This window comes from Pagrus pagrus, assembly GCF_965226575.1.
Source record: "Pagrus pagrus genome assembly, chromosome: 7".
NCBI classification, from domain to species: domain Eukaryota; kingdom Metazoa; phylum Chordata; class Actinopteri; order Spariformes; family Sparidae; genus Pagrus; species Pagrus pagrus.
This window is the reverse complement of record NC_140191.1, coordinates 18,245,236-18,267,136: the sequence shown is the minus strand read 5'-3', so window position 1 is coordinate 18,267,136 and position 21,901 is coordinate 18,245,236. Positions and strand designations below refer to the sequence as shown.

The following is a 21,901-nucleotide window of genomic DNA, read 5'->3' as shown; positions in this document are numbered from 1 at the left end:
AGAGGTCACTCTCCTCCAAAGTAGCTATTTAAAGTAATTTAAAAAATGACGTGATAACCTCGGGTCCCTCTGAATAAAAAGTCAAGAAAGTAAAATGCCCATAAAGCTAGTAGACACCATACGTTATAAAATACTACATCATTTAGATAATTAGGTGTACAGTAACTGCTCCTGTGACACAAAAGGGCATTTTACAAAATTCAGGTACCAGTTGACTGGGTACACCTTGCTAGCATTAATGCAGCCCAACACAACAACCCTGCAATAACTTCTCTCTTCATGACGGTTATAAAGTTCAGTGTTTGATGAAGCTGTTTTAGAGGGATGTTGAATCCACTTAGGGCTGCATGATAAAAGCATTTGTTTGATAAATTGATGAAGACTGATTGTGATTGGTGGTGAGCTGTGCATGTCGCTCACAAGCAACACACTCCCTGGTATCCAAGAACCATTAAAAAGGTCTAAACATGTAATATCAGATCGACTTCTCTTAGAGAATTGATTTATGTTAGACTACATTAGTTTAGCTGCGTGTACCTAATTAACCTATAAACTGAAGTGTAGAGTGTGTATGAATATTCTGGCGGAAATTCATCTGAAAATGCTATTTTGCAATGACACGCTTTAGTTTCTCTGTTCTGTGACTTCCTCCCGAGACTTACTGTCCTCCTCGGTCTGGAAGGTGACCTCTCTGCCCTCTTTCTTCCCCTCTGGGTTGGCCAGTGACAGACGGACATGGATGCCGTGGTAGGGTGGCAGATCACGCAGCGTGAAGCGTGAGGCATTGTGTTCCACTGCCAGGCACTCGCGCACGGTGGTGTTGTGGCCCCCGCCGCCTCCCGCCGTGGTGTAGCGGTAGCACAGGGACACTGAGTAGGTGTGGCAGCGTGTCAGGTTGAACGCCAAGTTCTCCCACTGCAGGGACAACTGCCTGGACTGGATATCTGTGGCCACGAGGCCCCGCAGTGGACGCATTGGCTCTGGGAGGGAGGAAGATTGAAGATGGAGAAGAAAATTGAGTAATAAAGAAAGCAGAGATGCATTGACAAAAACAAGCAATCGTATTATAAAAGTCCTGAAGGTACAATACTGAATTTTAGAAAATGAAAACACAGATAACTTTGTTTTATTGTGAATTATCTGATTTCAGACAGAGCACTCAGAAAATGACAGTGTCACTCACGTCCCAGGACGACCCTGGCAGTTTTTCGCTTGCTCCCCTCCTACACGACGCCATATTGCCCCGCCAAAACATGGAGGAGGTCAGCGTTTAGCTGCCAGCATAACACACCCACATCCCCCACGGCAGAGCAGGAGCTCATGCCAATTGCGCTAATTAATCGGACAGGCTGCGGGTTGCTGTCGCAGTCCCACCACTCCCCGCCTCCGCGTGGCAGAGCAAATTGACTATCCAGTAGTTGTACTTCTTCTCCCTGAGGTTTTAATCCACACTAAAATACCCGTGCGACGCAAGGGCATTCACTTCCGCTGGTCTCTCTTACTGCTGGGTCATCGCGACGGCCTGCCGCATATTTTTAGAAGGCACCGCGTTAATTCTGGTCACTGCCGGGTTAACCCTGACTTTCTCTGACTCAGACTAAAAGAACAACAGCTCCCTCTTTGATATCCTCCTGAAGTGTAATGGCGAGCTGAGAGATACAGAGAGCCTCTATACGCAGAGGCACAGACGAGCCAGTGTTCAGGAGGACCTCCGAATCTGAAGAGAGGATGAACTAAACCAAGGACATCCTCAGTATCAATGGAGGCATTTAACTGTGGCCATTATTAACACAATCAATGCCTTTTTATCAAGCAATATGCAACATAATGTAATGTATTTCTATATTCCTTTAATAGGGCATGTTGAGTAATGGGCCAGGGAAGCAGAAAGTGACAGCAGAGATATGGGGTACAGGGAGAGATCAGTGGAGTTTGAGGTTACTGGCCAAGGTCTTCATTCCTTGGCTGACTCGTACACTCAGTGGGATTCTCACTGCAGCACAGATTAGTGTAGGGAACTTAAATAAGGCGGCTAATGCATCACTGAGCAGGGACTAACGCACTAAAACAAGAATTATCTTAGAAAATTGGTTTGAAAGGTGCTCTGTGGTTGTACAAGAACACTCTAACACACAGACACACACACATTTGCTGTATAAAATAATCATTTTGCCTCGTGTCTTTATCACATCATTTCTCTCCACTCCCTTCTTCCTTCTCTCTCCATCTCTTATACATGTACACGTGTTCAAACACACGTACATTAGCATGCTAACATTATCAGATACAAAGTCGCTGTGCCCAATATCTTATCCACTTATTACTGCCTGTGGCAGAGCAATTCTTTTAAAGTGAAATTTTATGACACTTCCAATCTATTCTGAAGGCCTCTGCAGTCACCAGCCTTCTCTTTTAATTTGCTGCCTGGCATCTCATACTCGATGGAAATATGACCAGAGCATTGATCTGAACCTCATCCAGACTAATGTGGCGACAGATGAATGGGTGGCCACAGTAATCGCAAAGTAGTAGACTGCACCCAGCAAGAAATGTTAATGTTCCATTGTTCAGTGTGACTGAGGATTGTCTTAATGGTGCAATTGATAGTCTGCACAGTCTGAGGGCTAAATAAAGAGAGGCATTTAACTGCTGAGTTGATGAAAGTGCCGCCAAAGAGGCCACAGTGTGCTCATTGTGGGTTTCCTCAAAGTGGATATTTGTGCCAGCCCCTTCCCCTCGCCTCGTCTTATTCCGTCTGAATGCCACGGGCACCCATTCTTTGGCACCCTGTGGCGTGAAAACTGCAGCCGCCCCAACATGGCCCAAAGCCCAGCGCACCATGTTGATCCTTGGAGATTGGAAGTTAGAGTGGATGTGACAGGTTCTGGTGTATTATCCCCCCTAAAACTGTGACATGGGACGGCAGCAGGACAGCGCAGAGCTGCCTGAGATTGCATGCGTCCGTGAAAGGGGGATCTGGACTGACTGTGTCAGCCGGGAATACTAGATTTATACAGACATGCACGCCTGTACCCAAGTGCAAGCAGAAAACACAAGCACACATAAATCCAAACACCCCAAATGTGAACATATAGGGAATTCTGGCTCACAGCGGAAGGCATGATGAACGACATGCCAAGAAAGGCGAAGCACTTGTGTGCCTAATGTGTCTAATTTTAGTCAGGCTCCAACGTTGGCTCCCACTAACAGACCAGGAGCATCCTGGGCCGGGGCTTTCCAGAAGGTTCAGTGACCCAGCAGCAGGTGGAAGCCCATTAACGTAGTTTGGGGACCACCTGCACTACAAATGCTCTCCTCTCCTCCCTGATTTACTTGAGGGGCTTCAAGCTGTGCTAATGCACCGTGCTGATAATCACAGCAATGGCTCATCAAGCACACCTGGACGGCCATCAGAGCCAGGCGGAGACCATGTTCACATTCACGGCCATTAGTTTTACAGCACCCGCACGAGGACGGATCAGCTCTGCGAGGATGTGTACGGTGAGGCCAGCTACAGCCGACATGTTTTGGAAGGAGGGAAATATTCAGCATGACCATGGAAGAGCGAGATTAGTCACGGTGGCAAGACACAGCTTCTGGAGAGGAAATTCACTTTCCTCCTAAATACAGCGAGGGGCCAAATATCCCTTCTGTTCGCAGGATAGTTACCACCTCCCTGAAATCACCGCAACAACCTCACCATCCATTTTCTCACGCTTAAAGCTAATCAGGCCAACAGCAAAGGAGGGCGATCGGGATTCAGCTGCGGAGCGTGGGGTCAGTAAGGGTGGTGTAGACCAGATGGTTTGGAGGTTGGGTCAGGGGAGCTCTGGGAACCAGGTGGTGATTAGACTCTCCTGCAGGGTTGAGGATGGGAAACACACCAGGTGGAGGAGGCTTCCACTATTGCAGCGTACTGTAAAACCACATCAACACCACCACCCAGGTAAGAACACTGATCAAGGAGTCGATCAGTTGCAGCCGCACTACAAACAAACTAATTCAGAGATCAGTCACTCACAGCTGCGCAGCTGCCAACCGTAAGGACAAAACACAACAGAGCGACAAAATTAATTTCACCTATACTTCCTCTGTGTTGAACTGGTACTGCATCTAAATGCCCTGTTTAACAGCTCAGCAAACACAGCAGTATTACTTATCCCACACATGGTTGAACAAGCTAATGTCACAGTGGTTGAAATGTAAATACATCATTAAAGGCTGAGTTTAGTGACTTTCACATACACCGATACCGGCAACTGTGAAAGCAATTTCCGTATGCTGTGAATCCTCTCTCGCTTCACCTCTCGCACATTCACTCTCCTCATTTTTACTGTTTCCCTGTTTGAAAAACGACCCTCTCTCCCACACACACACTCCCACGCCGCAGCCTTCCCTTCTCTTGCTGTTTTTTATTTTTTATACTTTTTTATTGTGAATTTCGGTGTCTCTCGAGCTGGCGCGGGGGGTGCGTCGATTGGGGAGGGAGGGCTGTAAGCTCACTCACGGCGCCTGATGAATGAGGGGTGTCTTTGGCTGTTGGGAGAGGAGAGTAGCTTTAATATGTCATTGGAGAGGGGGCCAGGGAGGCTCTAGTGGAGCAGGGTAGGGAGATATGTGAGGGATGGTGTGTGGCAGGAAGAGACCGTTGGGCATAGAAAAGAGTGATGACCATGGAAGACACAAATCCACAGACTGCCTTTGGGTAACACAAAGCTCTCCATATTGTGTGCCTGTGAGCGCTGCGCACACATTGCAGATGCAGGCAGTGGTAATGAATGCCTGCATCTCTGTGGGTGCATCTGCATCAACACAGTTCTCTTTGTTCTATATATGTGAACATATATTTAAAAGTAAGCATGGGTGTGGCCTGCCAGCATCCTGCTCATCTCCCTGGGTGTTCTGTGTCTGCACAGTGATAGATGACAGGGGAGCAGGCAGTAAAATGTTCAGCTGAAAAAACAACAAGTCGATGGAAAACCTTCACCTGGATGATTTATAGTTAAACCTGTATTTTACTGGAATGTGAGCTGTTACTGTAGTTTACAGGGTAATTATTTTTTGTTTTTCGGTTTCTAAATGACTAACAATGGGTAAAAAGTTATGGATTTGCTCAACAGATCACCTCAGGTGGCAGCAACAAACAAACAAACAAAAGTGTGAGCTCAGATCCAGACTGACAGGTCACCAGAGTCACACAATAACAAACAAACTAACCATTAAAGGCTGCGGTAGACCAGCAACTACCGTGCTCTGCAAAATTACTGTTTTTGTCAATGGAGTCTGGTGGCTGTAAAGAGAGCAATATGATGGTTACTTCTAGATCTCGTCCACAATGTTGTCAGACAGTTACAATCACAATCTCAGCCATTTTAGTGGACGTACTTTGAAGTGCCCAAATTGATTTCATCGAGTCCCTGCTGTGGCGATCTACTGAGCACATTCAGAATCATTAATGTCACAGCTTTTGCCGTTAGCATTGTCTTTAAATGAACACTAATTTGAATTGTATTAAATTTTGTATTAAAAAAATACATATATATAATTAAATTATGAACATATACGTGCGACAGCTAGTTAATTGAATGCTTGAACTAACGACTTCAAGGTCAGTGAGTAAAATCTTGAGTAAGGGGCAGACCTTAGCTAACAGAGCTGAAACAATTACTCTCTTATTTAATGAGTTGAGCTGCAGACTGTTGTAATCAGAAATTATTTCAATAATCGCTTCATTGTTTCAGACATTTTTCAAGCAATACTGTCAGGTTGTCAGATGTTAGGTGCTGCTTTTCTGATTATATCCTGGTTTTGATTGTTCACATTAAAGAAAAAAATTGATGTCAGGCTCCTGAAATTAAAAATGAGCATCGTACTGGATGTCCCTCGATCTTTCTTTAGACACTATTTTAAAACCCTTTATAGTGTGTGCTGTGATTGCTATGTCTCCATCACTGTCACATACAAATTCACATCCATTTATTTGTGACTGACAAAATAAGAAGTCTCTCCTCCTCAGTAGATACCAAAGAAGCCTGCTTCAGGCTAGCTACTGTAGTCGGCCAGCTGTTATCTTTTAAATAAGCGTCATACCAATACTGCCATGCTGGCAGCAAGAAAGTCCCCCTCTCAGTCTCCTCGGCTCCAGAGTTCAGAGAACTCCAGCGATAGCAAGGGTGCATTTCCTCATGAGATAAGTATATGCAGCGACTGAGTTAGAACTTGTCTATCAGCTCCTCTCTTGATTGAATTTTAGCAGATTATCGTGACAGATGCAGCGCCATACTGTAAGACTCTTTGAAGTTCTGCTGTGTGGCTGTTGAGAATCGACGCTTTGAGCTATGGCTCTTTCATATATAGGTCCATAAAAGACATATCTCTTGGAATTATTTCGGTCTACATTAAATGTACAGTGTATGCTAATGCAATTTAAAAAATCAAAGGGCTGGTACAGGTTGCATCGAAGACCCCGCTGCCCCCACGCTTCTGGTTTCTACCGAACAGCCAGATGTTGAAAGCACTGTATTCCCATTTCCAGGGCTCTGGGGTTCAGCATCACCTAAACAGCGCACACTGTAATTCCCCTAAGCACTGTTCATTGCGTAATAGTTCCTTTGAGAGGACTGTCTCTGCCCAATCATAAACAAGACACAAGCAGGGGGAATAGGGTGCTTAGACTATTGGAGCCTGTTATCTCTATAAACATGACATCACTCGACAAGATCCACATGGAGCTATGAATTCCTGCCATTAAAAAGATTTAAGCTTTGTGAACAATACTGCATAATGCAGCTTAGAACACATAACATATGGGCAAGAGCTGGGTCGTGGGTGGTGTGTTGTCAATGCAGCAGCAGCTACTGGCCAGTGAATAGCAGTGAGAATGTGTTAAATATACTTAAAATGTGCTAAATACTGACAATGGTTGTACTTATCTGTACCTACGCTCTGAGCTCTATTATCCAGCACAGCCTGCAATTAAATGAAGCAACATGACCTAAAGTACAGCACAGTGGTCCGCAAGCTGGGGGTCTCAAGATGTATTGGAGGGGTCACAAGATAATTAGAGAGACAAGAAGGAAAAAGACACACAATTATATTTATTTGTTTCAGACTTTTCTCAGTTTTTTTTCTATATTATTTTATTCTTTATTTTTAAATACTTTTATTTTTTTTCCTTTAAAACATTCTGAGAAGGAAATATCACGTTATTCAAACTAATCATGACTCATGACCACACTGAGACCGTAACCTGTCACAACAATGTTTCATTTGAAAGGTATTGAATCTTGAACCTTGATTCTACACCCTGTCCATTTGCAGTTACACCGTCAGAGCTCACCTGCACACTTGGTCCTGCTCACAAGAGGCGGTCCTGGCGGGCCAGTTCCCCCCTCTCCGGGCCGAGTCAACAGCACGCTGATGTGGTACTCTGTGTCTGGATCCAGGTGCCACAGCTTATACGTGACCATGTTGACTCCGTGCACCTCTGACCACGGAGACTGGCTGGCGCGGTACTCAATCTCCTTCCTGATAATGGGGCCATCTCCCAGGATAGAGTTGGTGTTGAGCTGGATGATCAGGTAAGTGGAGCCGGCACGCAGCAGCTGTGGCGGTGCGATGGGCGACGGGGGAACTGTGAGAAGAAATGAAAAGCTGTGTTTTTTTTCTTTCCCTAGTCAAACACAGTTGAATTGGTCAAAGCGTTTGCTAGCGGGCCCGTAGTGCTGCTGTACAGTCTGGGGAGGTAAAGTTGTGCTGTTCGTTTTATTAATCAGCTGTATCCAAACAGCTTTCTCATTATGTTTGAGCCCACTGAGTCTTAAATGAGTCCCGAGAGACTGCAGGAAGTGAGCAGGTCAAACTGCGTTCAAATAGCAGATTAGTCATAGCTATTAACAAGGCATTCAGAGCCTCCGCATACATTTGGGAAAAGTAGTGAGTGAAAAAGCAGCTGTGGATGGAGTGAATTTGATGTGTATGATCTTTGTAACCGACGGATTAAGTGCGGTACATCTTTTTCTCTAACTGAGTGTTCTGTCCTCACGGCTGGTCACCACGATGAAAGAGGAGACTCACGGTGAAGATTGCCAAACCAAGGATTAATTCCAGAGCCCACCGGTCAAATGTCACTTACTGGAAGATCCAAGCGACTGAGCAATTACACGGGCAACAGTGTGAGGGAGGGAAGGGAATGCAAAAGAAATGAGGACAAAGCATGAGAAAAGATCAGAGTTAGATCTGTGGCTGTGACTAATCCTTCATTCCCACGGAGGCGCCTCTGTCTTTTATGGCCCTCCTCTCTGCGGGCTTTCAACGTTACCAGCACCTCAGCTCGACTCTGTGCTGCTTCTCTTAGCCTTGACTTAGCCTGCAGCAGCTCATCTTTGGGCTGTCAAGGACTGCATCCATAATGAAAGGCCAAAATTTAGGCCACAAGGGCCAGACATTTTTACAAACTCACTCAAAGTTCACGGCTCGAAAGGGTTTTCCCTTTATTTATGTTGTTTATCATACAATTATGTTATTTTTTCTGTATATTGTTCATTATCTTTTACTTTGTTTCCCTCAAAGTTATTCTCAAACTAAACATCGCTCTCAGTGCTGCTTTCTGTTTAATTAAGGATTTTTCGGTGCTAAGATTTATGCTTTAACGGGCTGCAAATCCCTGAAAACACATTTTCAAATGAGCTCAGGATCACAATATAACAACTCGGAGGCCACAACAAAAGCCGGAGACAAACACTACCTTAAGGAGGAAAATGTTTTATTCATTTTGCAGACACATCCTCATGGGGCAATAAGAGAGCTTCATCACGTTTCCTGCACTCAATCTACAGTCTTGATGGGACTTGATCCAACTCATTAAGTCTCTTCTTATATACAGCTACAGCCAGTTGACATGTACGTGACTTACAGCAGGCCATCATATCTACCCGTGGCTCAGAATGAGCTGTTCCAAAAATAACATCTTTGTCCTGATTATAAAAAAGTGAGGCGAGCAACAACCACATGGATACAATGATACTTATTTGCTGAGAGTGTGAGCACACTAAATGGGATTTCATGGCCTTCTATGAGCGCATTCACTGACTCCTCATTTACTGGAGGCTGCTGGCGTGAGGGTTTAGAAACATTTTGGCAAAAAGGCTCCATGTTGTACTGTAGCAATCAGCCTGAATCACACTACTAAACCGAATCCACGCGTCCGTATCAATCAAAGGGATTTATTGCATGCTTTAACAAAACAAGGCTATAGAGTCTATAGGCATGCTAGTGGCTCTGTGAGGCTGTCACAAAATGCAAAAATCACTATCAACTATGTATAAATATGGGTGACATGACAGCCCCGCCAAAATGGAAGGCAAAACATCTTGATCGCCCCCTGGTGGTTGACTAGATAATCAACTCCACGTCAAATACATTTGTCCCAAAGATCGTGTCTGTCATCTTAGGTAGCTCCTATTAGTGTTGTCTGTATATATATATTTTTATATATCACTCATTCATACAAATAACAACTGTGAGCCTGTTGGTGGCACTACACGAAACTCAAGTGACCAAGCTCATTAGGATACATCATCTGGAGAGCCTGAATGTTGCTATAAAATGTCATGAAAAGCCATTCAACAGTTATTGAGCTATTTCCGTCTGGATCAAAGTGATGGACAGACCAATATTGCCATAGAGCCATACTGCTAGCATTGCTAAAAAAAATAAATAAATAATAATAAATTACGTATTAACAGCAGGAGCATAAGGTAGAGGACGGGGATCTTTCACATCCTTTTGCCTCGTCTCATCTTCCTTTTGCTGAGGGCTGGAGTTTGTTATGCCATCAAACCATCCCACAGCCATGTCATTACTATGCTGTCAAAGTGGTGTCAGGCTGTGGGGTTGGAGTGAGTAATGGGAGTGAGGTCACCATCTGCGGTATATGATATGACAGGGGCTTCAGGAGTCCAAGTCAAGTGAACAGCTTTTTGACAGAGAGCTGAAGAGCTGAGTGTGGCAGCCTATTTGACAACTCCAGCTCAGAAAACAACAGATGTCAGGGAGATTGTATTTGCCGTCCAAAGAGCCTTCATGTGTGTCGAGCACCGTACAATTTGTGATGAAGGAGTTTTATGGAAATCAATTTGAAATAGGTGTCTATGATTTCCACCATTGTGCACAAATGATGTCCTATGGTTAATTTGAAATGTTCATAATAGCGGCTCTCACTGCTTGTTATGATCAATTCATTTTAAGTCCTCATCTGAAGTCACAGGCAGTAATCTGCTGTGACCAAGAAGAGCAGAAAATCGTGTTATCATAAAAAAACAGCAGGAGGACTGATGGTTGAGATGAAAGAAACAGAAAGAAGGAAGAAAGACCAAAAAAAGTAGCAAAAAGAGACAAATAGAAGAGAGCGCTTACCTTTGACGACGAGTTCAGCAAAGTTTGAAACCCCGGAGCCCCTCGGGGACTGAGTGACGCAGCGATAAAGGTCCTGATCTGTTCGCTGGACGTTGTCTAGCTGGAAGGATACCACAAAGCGCCGGTGACTCAGGTGCTTGACAGACGCTGTTGTTAAAATGTCGCCATTGTGTCTCTGAAAAGCAGTAAAGGACAGGGTCAGAGAAAACAGAGCGGGTCATCATGTCTTTCCCCCTCCGCCCCCATACACAAACATACAGGTACATGTCACCTTATACAGAGCATCATGTGCCATAGCTGCACATACAGACAGGCTTGGTTATAGGAAGAGAATTGTTCAGGCGGCAGTAAAGGCCAAGATATCTTGAGTATCAGGCAAGCTACCAAACCCTGCACCCCATACCCATACTAATGCAATAGTCCCTTCAATAGATCCTTCCTGCCTGGTGAATGCCCACATCTTTCAAACTCCATATCCTTAGTTTGTAATGCTGATTTTCACAGCCACAGAAGACGTATATGTGTAAAATTAGCATAGTGCCCCATTAAGTTATGGGCCCTCTGAGCAGCCCTCTTATGAAAAGTGATTACTATGATTTACTAAAATAGTTTATTATCAAATATTGATGATTTAAGACATGTGAAGAACAGAGTTTTGGAGAGAAGTTTGGACCAACATAAGGATTTATGCCGACAGGATTTTGTTAAATTTATTTCTCTTCCTTCCCTGCTTTCTTATTTTTATACTGTGTCTATATTTGGCTGGTTATATTACCATTGTATGTGTTTGTGTCTTTTGTTTCCTCACATTTTCTCCTCACCTGTGTTCCTGTGCTCCTCCCCAGCCTGACTTTCCCCCACACCTGTCTCACCTCAGCCTCATTAGCACTGAACTATTCACAGTGTCTCTCCATCTGCACCTCATCCCCTTGTTAGTTTAGTTTGTATTTTAACCTGTGTTGTTCCCTCACTCTTTGTTGGTCACGTTTTGTTTACATCCACGTGTCTCCTGTGCTCCTGTGCCTGTTCCCCGGTCCTCATGTGCTCCCTGTGTTCCTGATTTGTTCTTCGTGGTTTTCTGGTTTGTCCTGAGTTTTGTGTTTCTCTTTAGTTTTTTTCCTCTGACTTTCCTTGGCCTGTCTTACTTGCTTTTTTTGATTGCCTCTGTGTGTCTGCGCTTGGGTCCTTTTGTGTAATTGCAGCAACTTCTTGACATATACACACTTGAATAGAGTACAAAGATAACATATCTAATGTATAGCCTCATCAACTTCATTGATTTTTGTAAATACAGAATATACTTTTTTTCTGAATATGATGCCAGCAACACGTTGCACACCTGTGGAAAAACACCTGTTTGGAACATACTACAGGTAAACATTGGTAACAGATGAAAGTATCATGATTGGGCATCCTCGAAAGGCTCAGTCCTTCACAAGCAAGGATGGGTGAAGTCCAGCACTTTGTGAAACACATGTATGGATGAAGGATAGTACCCCACAGGCTCAGTAACATGGTGTCAGTTAAACAAATGTGTTTTGTTTCTGTTTCTGTTTTACACAGCGTCCCAACTTTTTTTGGAACCAGGGTTGTAGTGATTTTGTAAGTTGTATATATTCATGTATTTTTTATTAAAAAACATCCACATGCACACACCAGCCAACCTCCCCCTTAACACACACACACACACACACACACACACACACACACATACACAAACCCTCATTACTTATTACCTATTGTAAACCTCGTCTGCAGTTATTGCCCAGTGAACTCCCGGGACACTAAGCTAATAATGTAACAAAAACACACTTAAATTATTGCTATCTGGGTCATCCCTTATTAGAGCAATGTGATTAAAATCAAGGATTGTCCAATTGTGTGCAATTTAATTAAAAAGGCAGGACCATCTCTCTGATTTAATCACACAATATGACAATCAGACATGCTTTAATAAAAATAAATGAAATCTTGTTAAAATAATAGTGATTATGGGGATAATACATGTCATGAGTGTCGTCCCTTAATGGAGCCCATCTACAACCTCAGTCGTCCTCGGTGTGCGATGTTATTGAACCACAACATTAAACTGTTCAGCAGTTAGGGCAGGGAGGCAGATGGGCTTTAATGCATCAAGGTTTAATCAGTTTAGTAAATAGGCTAATGGATGAATAGCAGCGTTCTCACTTTGTGTTTGGTCTCGAGAAAAAGGAAGTGGAAGAAATGGCTGTGAGACATTCGTGTAAAGTGGAGGGTCTCAAGGCAGAAACACAACATAAACGAAAGTGAGTTGGGGGATGAAGTGAGAAAGAGAGAGAACAAGTGATAGAAAGAAAGAAAAGATTAGAGCGAGAGTGTGATCCAAATGAATGTTGTATGATGCACCTCGCTGTTGCACCATGAGAGGCATTTCTCACATTGTTCCACACCATTAAAAACCACAAGCATCCGTCAAGTCCACATACTCTCAACAAAACACATTGAATCTGACATTTTTTCTCATGTTTTCAGGCCATTCTCTTTGTGTGAAACAGTAGACATGAATCCTGATACTCGTCCTTTTGATCTGGCCGTTTTAACAGAATCCAAAGCACGAGAGCATGCTGGGATTAACAAGGAGACCTTTGGGTTATGTTTGGCCATTTCAACTGCTGTTTTACTTTTGATTACGGCCTTCAAAAACCCACAGACCACACAAACCTCGGGTCAAGCCTTTGCAAACAAACACATAAACACACAACCGCTGATTGGGGTTGGGCAGGCAACAAATCTTGTGACCGCAAGTGAAGGAGAGAAAAAATCTCAATAATACACTTTGGCATCCTCACTGTATCTATTATATTTCTTTATCCCTGTCTGACCTGTGGATTACAGAGATGAGGCAAAGGAAATCAGGATAAATCAAATAAACATGAGATCACTCCACGTTACGTAAACAATCTGGCTGTGGCTAATTGGCGAGGAAACGACAAAACGATCTGTTAATCTGGCAGGCGTGTGCAGCCAAGGCTGTGCCGCAGCTGGTATGGCAGACACAATGAACACAAAAGGGCACAACAACAGAAAACAACATGGATTTGAGTTCATATGAAGAAAGACAGAAGGGAGGAGCAGACAAAAACAGTGAAGAGGACTGTCAAAGGTGGAGAAGAGGCAGGGAAGAGCATTCCAGTGGCTCGGAGATCTCATTACAGCTGGCGCCTGTATGCTTTATGCCAGCTAATTACCCAAAGCATTTGTCTTCATCCCTGTGTTGTGACCAAATGAGTGGTTTGATAAAGCGTCCAGAGAGGTGGGGATGAGGACGCTTCAATTACATAAATCACACATTTCCCAGAGTCAAACAATACAGTAGGTTTGACTAAGGTCAACCATGATTAACACTGGCTGCAGTGGGATATAGGATATTGGCAAAAGCAGTGAATGTGTGGCCATGTGGTAATTGCAGTGTAAGATGAAAAAGCGGAGCCCTACAGCACGATAGTGTTTGGTGCTTTAATCAAGGCTACATAAAGAGGAGGATTTTAAGACCACAGAGTTATTCCCACCAGAGGTAAGGACTGTATGGCTCGTCTGACCTTCACAGAGTAAGCTATTCAAGATGAAAAGACAGATATCTAAAGCACCGCACATGATCTGAATAAAAACAGGAGGCAGGAAAGAAAGCAGTGAACACAAGAAGCGATGTAGCTTTTCAAAGGCAGTGAAGTGAGGAGGCACCAAGGCCATCAGAGCCAACTGTCTACAATCTTAATTTAAGACTGGGAAACATAATGATTCAAATGTAGAGCGAAAACCTGGCTGCAATGGTCAACTAGGTTAACGAATAAAAACAATCAAATGACAACAAACAGACACAAAACAACTACAAAAACAAACAAAGTTAATACAAAGAGAGACAAAACAATTACGAAGAAGGCTAAACGAGGCTAAAAGACATGAAAAATGAAAACAAAGAGTAGCAAAATGCTATAAAGAGATACAAACTAACTACGAAGAGACTCTGAAATCCAACAAATTACTGTAATCAACTACGAAGAGACGCAAAATGAGCACAGAGACACAAAACGCGGCAAAGAGACTCAAAAGGACCACAAAGTTTAGAAACTACCACAAATAGGCCGAACGCATCGAAACTACTACAAAAGAAACAATGTATACACAGAGTCAAATCTACTCCCAATAAACATAAACAACTACAAAAAAAACGCTTTAAGGCCACAAAAAGATGCAAAACAGCCACAAAGAGACACAAAACCACATCCACAGACACACCACAAAAAGATGTTAAAAGATGAAAAAGATGCATAAACATGTGATGCCACTTTGTATCTCTTTCAGTCTGGGTGTTTTGCTCCTTTGTAGGAGGACTGAGGGTTCATTTACATGTCTGCACCACTGGGCCCATTGTCTCATAATCTGTCCTTCACCTGAGGTACCTCAAAAATATGAATAATTCAGGTAGTCAAATGTGACATCTACCTAATCCAGTTCTCCTTTTGCACTTTTGATTGTCTTTGGAAGTAAAAATACAACAAACTCACACACATCCGAAACAGTCGGACGGGTTCCTTTAGCTTTAAACTCCACCAATAAACCACTCACCTCCAACAGGAACTTCTCAGCCTCTGCCGCCCTTCCAGCAGCGACACACTGGAAAGTGGCATTTTGCCCAGCATTGACCTCCTCATCTCCTAGCCTGGAGAAGTGTGGCGCCTTATCTGAAGAGACAGACAGAGAGAGGAACACAGTGAGATCAAAAGACTCCATTACAATTCAGCCACTCACAATGTCAGTCAAGGCACATTTTTATCAAGGCTTCTTTTGTTTTGTCAAATGCAATCAACAGGAATATCAGGCCTTTCTGCTGAAGACAACAACTCGTTTTGCCTGATGTTTGTTCAGAACTAACTCAATGTCATTGGAACATTCATCGACAACATAAAGCAGGAACAGATTTCTCAGCTAACAGTTTGAAGCCGCACGTAACTTGAGTATTGACTTTCTTACCCATTTTGTACTCTATTCACTGCTCTTTGTGCACTGATTGCACTGATGTATAACTTAAAGTCCCGCTCCTGTCAAAAATGTGTTTTTCTTCCTTTTCAAACAGTTGCATGTTTGAGCTTCACTGAGCAGAATGATGTATGTGCAGTTTGACCCTAGAAGGCTGTTTTCACATTCATTGCTCACAGTATAAATGTTCTCTGTGCTGATTGAAAATCAGATTGTAAGAGGCGGGCTTACGAGCATGATTTGTGACATCATCGTTCACAGTTTGGAAGCCAATCCTGGTCCAATATTCAGTGAGGTGGAAACTTGAAGCCTCGAGTGCACTGAGAATCAAATAAAGAAGTAGCGTGTCCCTTAAGAGTTACAGTAAGCCAAAAGCTGTTGGCGTTGGGAGAGAAAAAGAAAATAAGATTGTTGCTGCTCAGTGTACTAACATCACCTCTCCGTTTATTTTATTTTTTTTTCTTATATCAGCCCGGGTAGGCAAACCCAAGACAGAGTTACCTTGTTTCATGGTACCTTGTTTACCGTGTTTCGCTCAACCACGCCACTTATTTACATTTTCTTAGCTTAGCTTCCTCAATAAGCTACCTTTGTTTCCAGCCTCTGAGGCTGAACACAGTGAAGTTATGGAAATAACCCTGACACAGCATTGGTGGACTCAGGGAGAATATGGTGCCCCCATGCTCGAAAAAAAGCCACGAGTGCCCTTTTGGATGCCCCTATGGTAGATAAAACATGATAAAGTGCCCTCTGGGTTGCCTTTTCAGTGCTCTCTCTTTCCTATAAATGTATCACAACTTTCTGCACGCTGGTGCTCCCCCGTCATACAGCTGGTGTCCTTCTAGTTTTTTTTTTCTTACGGAGTCGGTGAAAGTTTTCTCTGCTGGGTGAGATAGCTGCGTCAGAGTGACAGGGAAAGAGCAGTGACTAGTGGTGACAACGATGTCATCGTCCATCATAACGTTGTCATATTCATTTCAATTCATTTCTTTCTTACTTACAAATGCAGCTGCCAAGATAGAACAGGAAAAACAAATAAGAGGCAAAAACAAAAAACAAAGGAGCGGAATAGTAAAAAGAAGTTTCTGTGGCAGCTGAGAAGTCGTTGCATCCATCATAACATCAAAATAAAACTCAAAGCTGGAATAAACAGTTCTAAAATATACATTTAAGACATTACAATAAGACAAAGTCTGTATAAGTGTTTAAATATATGTGCTGAGCGGGTCACTTATTACCATATGACTCTCCAACAAACAGATTTGAGGAAACCTATAGATGAGAAGAATGTGGGAGTGAATCTGTGGAAGAAAAGCCACAGAGTAAGATCAGTCCTCCACATTTTGACTAATAATTCCTCAGCACACTGTGCGAAGCTGCCAATGAGTCAGTGTGTGGGAGTAGCCCTCTCACCCAACTCCGTGATTAACAATAGAGCACTGAACACCAGACCCCTGCAGAGCCAAATCACTGGGTAAACGCCGACAGCACTGCTGAGAAATGGGGTAGGACAAGTCCACAAGTCACTCCGGATGATTGACGGGAAGAGGCAGCGGAGCAACAGCGAGGCTGAAACATCGGGGAGAAGCAAATGTTTGGGTCTCACACGGCTCCTGCTCGGTTTTGCAAGATGATGTGCTGGTATCTATCACTGGGGGGAGACGATGATGTGTTGATCTTGTTTGTGCGGTACAGTAAGGGGAGAGTGCTCACATCTGCACCCCACAGGTGGCCATGTTTCCTATGAGTGACTCTCCCTCCTAAGGTTAATTCATAATTCATGCCGGAGAGCCAAACATAAACAAACACCAGTATGAGTGTGAATGTGAAAGAAAAAACCCGACGGTTGGCAAGAGCGGTGGTGTTGTACAGCTAAATGTGTCAGATCTTATCCTCAGGACTCTTTAGCGTGATACATTTTTCATTGGAGTGCAACACTGGTTTCAGAGTCAAAGACTGAAGCTCAGGAGAATAAAACAGAAATGTCAACCACGCTTTATCCCGCGTTCACTAAAAGGAACTTGTTGAGCTTTCATTTTATTTCAGTTTTCCACTATGCAACACTTCCCTTTGGGTTCTCACTCATTCTTTCATCGCACTGTTAGCTGCCAAGTAATTCAGGCTGGCGATGTGCCACATCATAAGGCATGCTCAGGTCTTGATGAGAGTCTTAATTATTTAATGGCCACAGTGGGAGCATTCAGAAGATGCCATCTGCTGTCTCGTGGAGAAACAGGGTGACTGACTGGGTGCTATGCATGCAGTATGGGTACGAGCGGATCTCACAGCCGGCGTTCGTTTAATAAAATCACTGGTGGTGTCCTCTGGAAGATGACATGTATCTCCAAACACGGCTGTGATAACAATAGGGGATATATAAATATTAACAGGGATATGACACTGAATCCCCCACGAGAGAGAAGTATCCTTCAAGCTTGTGTCAGTTATATAAGTCACTTAAAGCACTGTGAGCCGTGAGTGTTAAATGTGCCGTGAGTCCTTGTGTTCAGCAGTAGGCTGTAAAGGGAGGGTGCGAGTGACACTGAGAGACTTTGTCCAGGTATTAAGCCTTGGGGGCTTAGTGAATATGTTTTACACACAGTCCTCTGGGGCTGACAACGAGCTAAACCACTAGCCTCACTGACACAAAAAGCCCCCCGCTGCAGGGAGCCATCGGCTACAGAAGCCCACCCTGAACAGAAGGCATTTTCATAAAGCTTTGAAATGTAGTGCTGTACAAAGTGACTTATGACAAAAAGCGACACCGCACTCCCAGTTAGACCAGAGAATACATGAAAGGGTGGAAGTCTTCAGAGAAAAAAAGCAAGATTTCACTGATTAACAAATACATTTGGCTGTCAAACAAGGCTGGAGGCAGAACAGCAGGTGTGTGCTCAGGTGGAAGGGAGCGCTGGCATTTGGGTGTCAAAGTATTTTAATAGCACTGCTGCTGTCGCAGGATGCCTCAGGACAACCTGCAGTACTAATATAAAAGGTCGATCAGCCATTACTCTTCCCCTCATCCTATTTATGTTTCATGCTGCTTTGAAATACATTTTGCCACCCATGCCACTAAAGCTTCTTTTCCTCGAGCACACTCTATAATTGCAATTCATTGACAGAAGTGGCACTTACAGCAGGGATAGTTGAGCACCATGATGTCATCTATGGCAATGTATCCTCGCCGCTCTCTGGAAACTGTTGCTTCGATCAGTACCTGCAAAAATGAAGTGGAGTGAATACATCATGAACTGACTTATTTCACAGCCACACACTTGTGGCTAACCTCATGCTCTCAAAGTTTAAGTGTAAGAGCAGTTTTGAGGGCTGTGCGAAATCAACTGCTCGTGTCCCCTTCTGGTGACAGAGGCATTATTTACAAAGAGCCACATCCCCACATCGTTGCACATCTGCTGACCCAAAACAAAACGCCAGACAATGAGAGAAATAAGAGAAAGACAGAAGCATAAAAATAGAGCGACGGATAAGTTTTCACCCAGTCCGCAGGGCCAAGAGAAATAATAGCTTTATCAGGAGGCGCACAATGTGTCGCCTGAATCATGAGCCCCATTCTACATTCAGGGCGCAGACTGCTGCGAAGCCATAACGGCAGATAATGCAGCTCGCACAGGGCCACGAGACTCAAGGGAGGACAGAAAGCTCCATACCGTCCTGTGGAACAATAAGGTGGATGAGCAGTGGGCCCTCATGAAACCTAATCAATATCAAATCACCATCCTCAGTAATAGTGAGAGAGTTATGAGACACGGGGGTGATGTTTGTTTTTGCGGCACCAAGGACAGTCGTCCATCCGCGCGCTTGATCGAAGGCCAGCTTTGACTTATTGTTTCTCATAATCCTCTCACCAAATAATTACAACATGGTTCCTATCACTGGGTCTTGATTTTTACCGAGGCCGACGCACACTTACACACACTTACACACACACACACACATTCAAACTACTTTAAATGTGTGTGATGTCTGTGTTTACACGATGAAATGGGTTATGCAAGATTGGAGCTCATTCTTCTCAAAGTCAGATAGCTGAATTAAGTGAGGTTAAACCACATCTCACACTTTTTTTTTTTTTTTATTAAGTTTTCAAACTCTACTGAGGAAAACCTTGAGATGCAGGAAGAGCCGGGAAAAAAAAGCTGGTAAGTGGATTCTGGGTTCAACATTTTTTGAATAGATACTTTTTTGACTCACTTTGATAAATATCAAAAAGGCTTTCAGCAAAATCCTTCTCACATGCATCAGTCAGATAATTAAAGGATAACTCCACTAATATCACACATTTATTTACATGTGGTTACTGGTCTTGGAGAGTTCATGTGTGATAGAAGTTGTATAAAGCCTTTTGTGGCTCCAGAGGAAGCTGCATCTAATCTGATACATTGCCTCCGGTGATGTCACTTGGTGGCTAAGTTGCATTGTGGGTAATGTAGGCGGCAGGTTTTGAAAAGGATGAAGAATGCGTGGAACAAAAAAAGTTGATATCTCTGGTTCTGCTGTATCAATTATGATTGTTTGTTTTTAAACTGTCCTTAATGAGTCCAGCAGTGTTATGTGAGCGCAATACTTCTCCAGTGGGCTGCTTTTCAATACCTGGCACCTGCATTACCCACAATGCAACTTAGCTAACATGCAGCTCCCTCTGGAGCCACGAAAGGCTTTAAACTACTTCTTTCATTTAAACAGCAGTTCTCCCTAAGACCTGCAAACACACTTAAATGTGTGAAATCGGTGGAGTTACCAGTTAAATTCCACCGAGACGGGTTATAGACACTTCTTGTGCATGCTATGATAGAACTGCTTACACAAAAATGTGCCAGATCTGTGAAATGATCCTTCAGTTCCAGTGAAAACAAAAACAACTCTGTTTTGTTGGAGACAGTAGTTTGACGAGAAAATCTTAGGCCGCTTGAATTAGCTTTTCCAAAGATTTAAACCTTCGTCTCACGTTCCGTCTCAGTTTTTTTTAATTATCTGTCAAGGGATGACGATATGGTTGAAAACTGGACCTTTTTTCACAAGACGCTTTGTGGTGATTGATTGATTGACTGCCAGCAGATCTAAAGGCTTTATCTGAAGGAGAGTTTCTTATGTTTCAAACATAAAAGGCTTTAAAGTCGGCTTTATTGTAAAGTTCAGGATACTCACTTGGAGGAATATGAAGGTGATCCTTCGGTAAAAAAGCCAAACTTTTCAATGAATCAGTTGTATAATAACATTACATCAGACAGGTTATAATACCTTCTAACTAATGATTTTTTGTCATACGGCAGCAGTATGACACAGGGTTAGCGACTGAAATTTTTGATGAAAGGTACCAATATCTGCTTTTATGTGCTGATACTTAACGAAACATCATTTTGAGGATTTTTTCCCTCAAAACCCTTCTTTCTTTTTAAGAAAATAAGCCCAATTCCTCAGATGCATCAGTGTTTATTTTTTATCTTAACAGAAAGTAGCCTACAAAAAATTTTCACACAGAAAATAATCAACATTATAATATCTGCTCAAAAAGCAGGCAAGATTAACAATCTAAACAGACACTGAATTCCAACTTTTGCTATCAAACTGTTGATTAAACACATTGCTGAAGACTGAAGTGTCACACAGAAAGTTTTGAAGGTCGATACTCAGACCAACAGGCCACCCAAATTATCTTCACTGCCACAATCCGCTTGTGTTTGAACACCCAATTTAAGAGTCACAGCAACATCTCTAGGACCTCTGGCCCAAATTCCAGCTTTCCACAGTCAGCGGGACACTGATAGTCCGGCTCCCCAGACTTGGAAAGGAAGACGTGTGATTACAGCAACAATTGGCGTGACAACAGCTCTGGCCATGCACGACCCCTAAAGGCACCTTCACCGACACATCATGATGGGATGTGAGGAGATTGGGGTCAGCTAAAAAACTCCTGACAGAATGAGACACAGAAAGCCAGGTGTGGGGAGAGAAAAGAGGGGGAGGCTAGAAGCTGACAGGAGGAGAGGTGAAATAGAGAGCAGGAGGAAAAGGTCCTGGCTGCTGGGTCTCAGTATTGGAGAGTGACCCGGCTCTGTTTAAAGCTGGCTGCTGTCCTCTGGCTCAGAGAGGAAAACCGAGGCTAGTCTGTCTTTGCCAGAGTTAATTGTCTTGTTTGTTTCCAGACACTGCAGATGCCTCCGCATTTTTAAAAGGGATATTAACATTTCCTTCTTCCATCACTCCCACTTCTCCTCCTATTTCAGGTGGTCTATTTTCATGAAATCAGGGTCCTCTTCTCTCATTTCACTCATTCTGTCTTTCAATTAGTCTTTGTCTGTCTTTATTTCTCTCACAGTCCATCTTTATCTCTTGCCGCCTGCCTTCTCTTCTGTTGTGCACCCACGTAAACATACAACATTATCAGCAATGAGCTCAAGTTCCACCTATTAGGCAGCATCCAAAGCTGCTCAGCGTCTTCCTGGAGCCA

At 43.4% G+C, this 21,901-nt stretch overlaps 1 protein-coding gene across 4 annotated transcripts in view; it reads right to left on the bottom strand.

The window, feature by feature from the left end:
* The window catches only part of ptprub (protein tyrosine phosphatase receptor type Ub), a 170,560-nt gene that overhangs the window by 51,820 nt on the left and 96,839 nt on the right, over positions 1-21,901 (bottom strand). For all 4 annotated transcript variants that reach the window (XM_084357049.1, XM_084357050.1, XM_084357051.1 and 1 more), the window contains exons 4-8: positions 18,568-18,649; positions 15,022-15,137; positions 10,417-10,591; positions 7,340-7,633; positions 663-980 (exon numbers count right to left, since the gene is read on the bottom strand). In XM_084357049.1, coding sequence (XP_084213175.1) covers positions 663-980; positions 7,340-7,633; positions 10,417-10,591; positions 15,022-15,137; positions 18,568-18,649 — 985 coding nt within the window. The remainder of the gene's footprint in view (positions 1-662; positions 981-7,339; positions 7,634-10,416; positions 10,592-15,021; positions 15,138-18,567; positions 18,650-21,901) is intronic.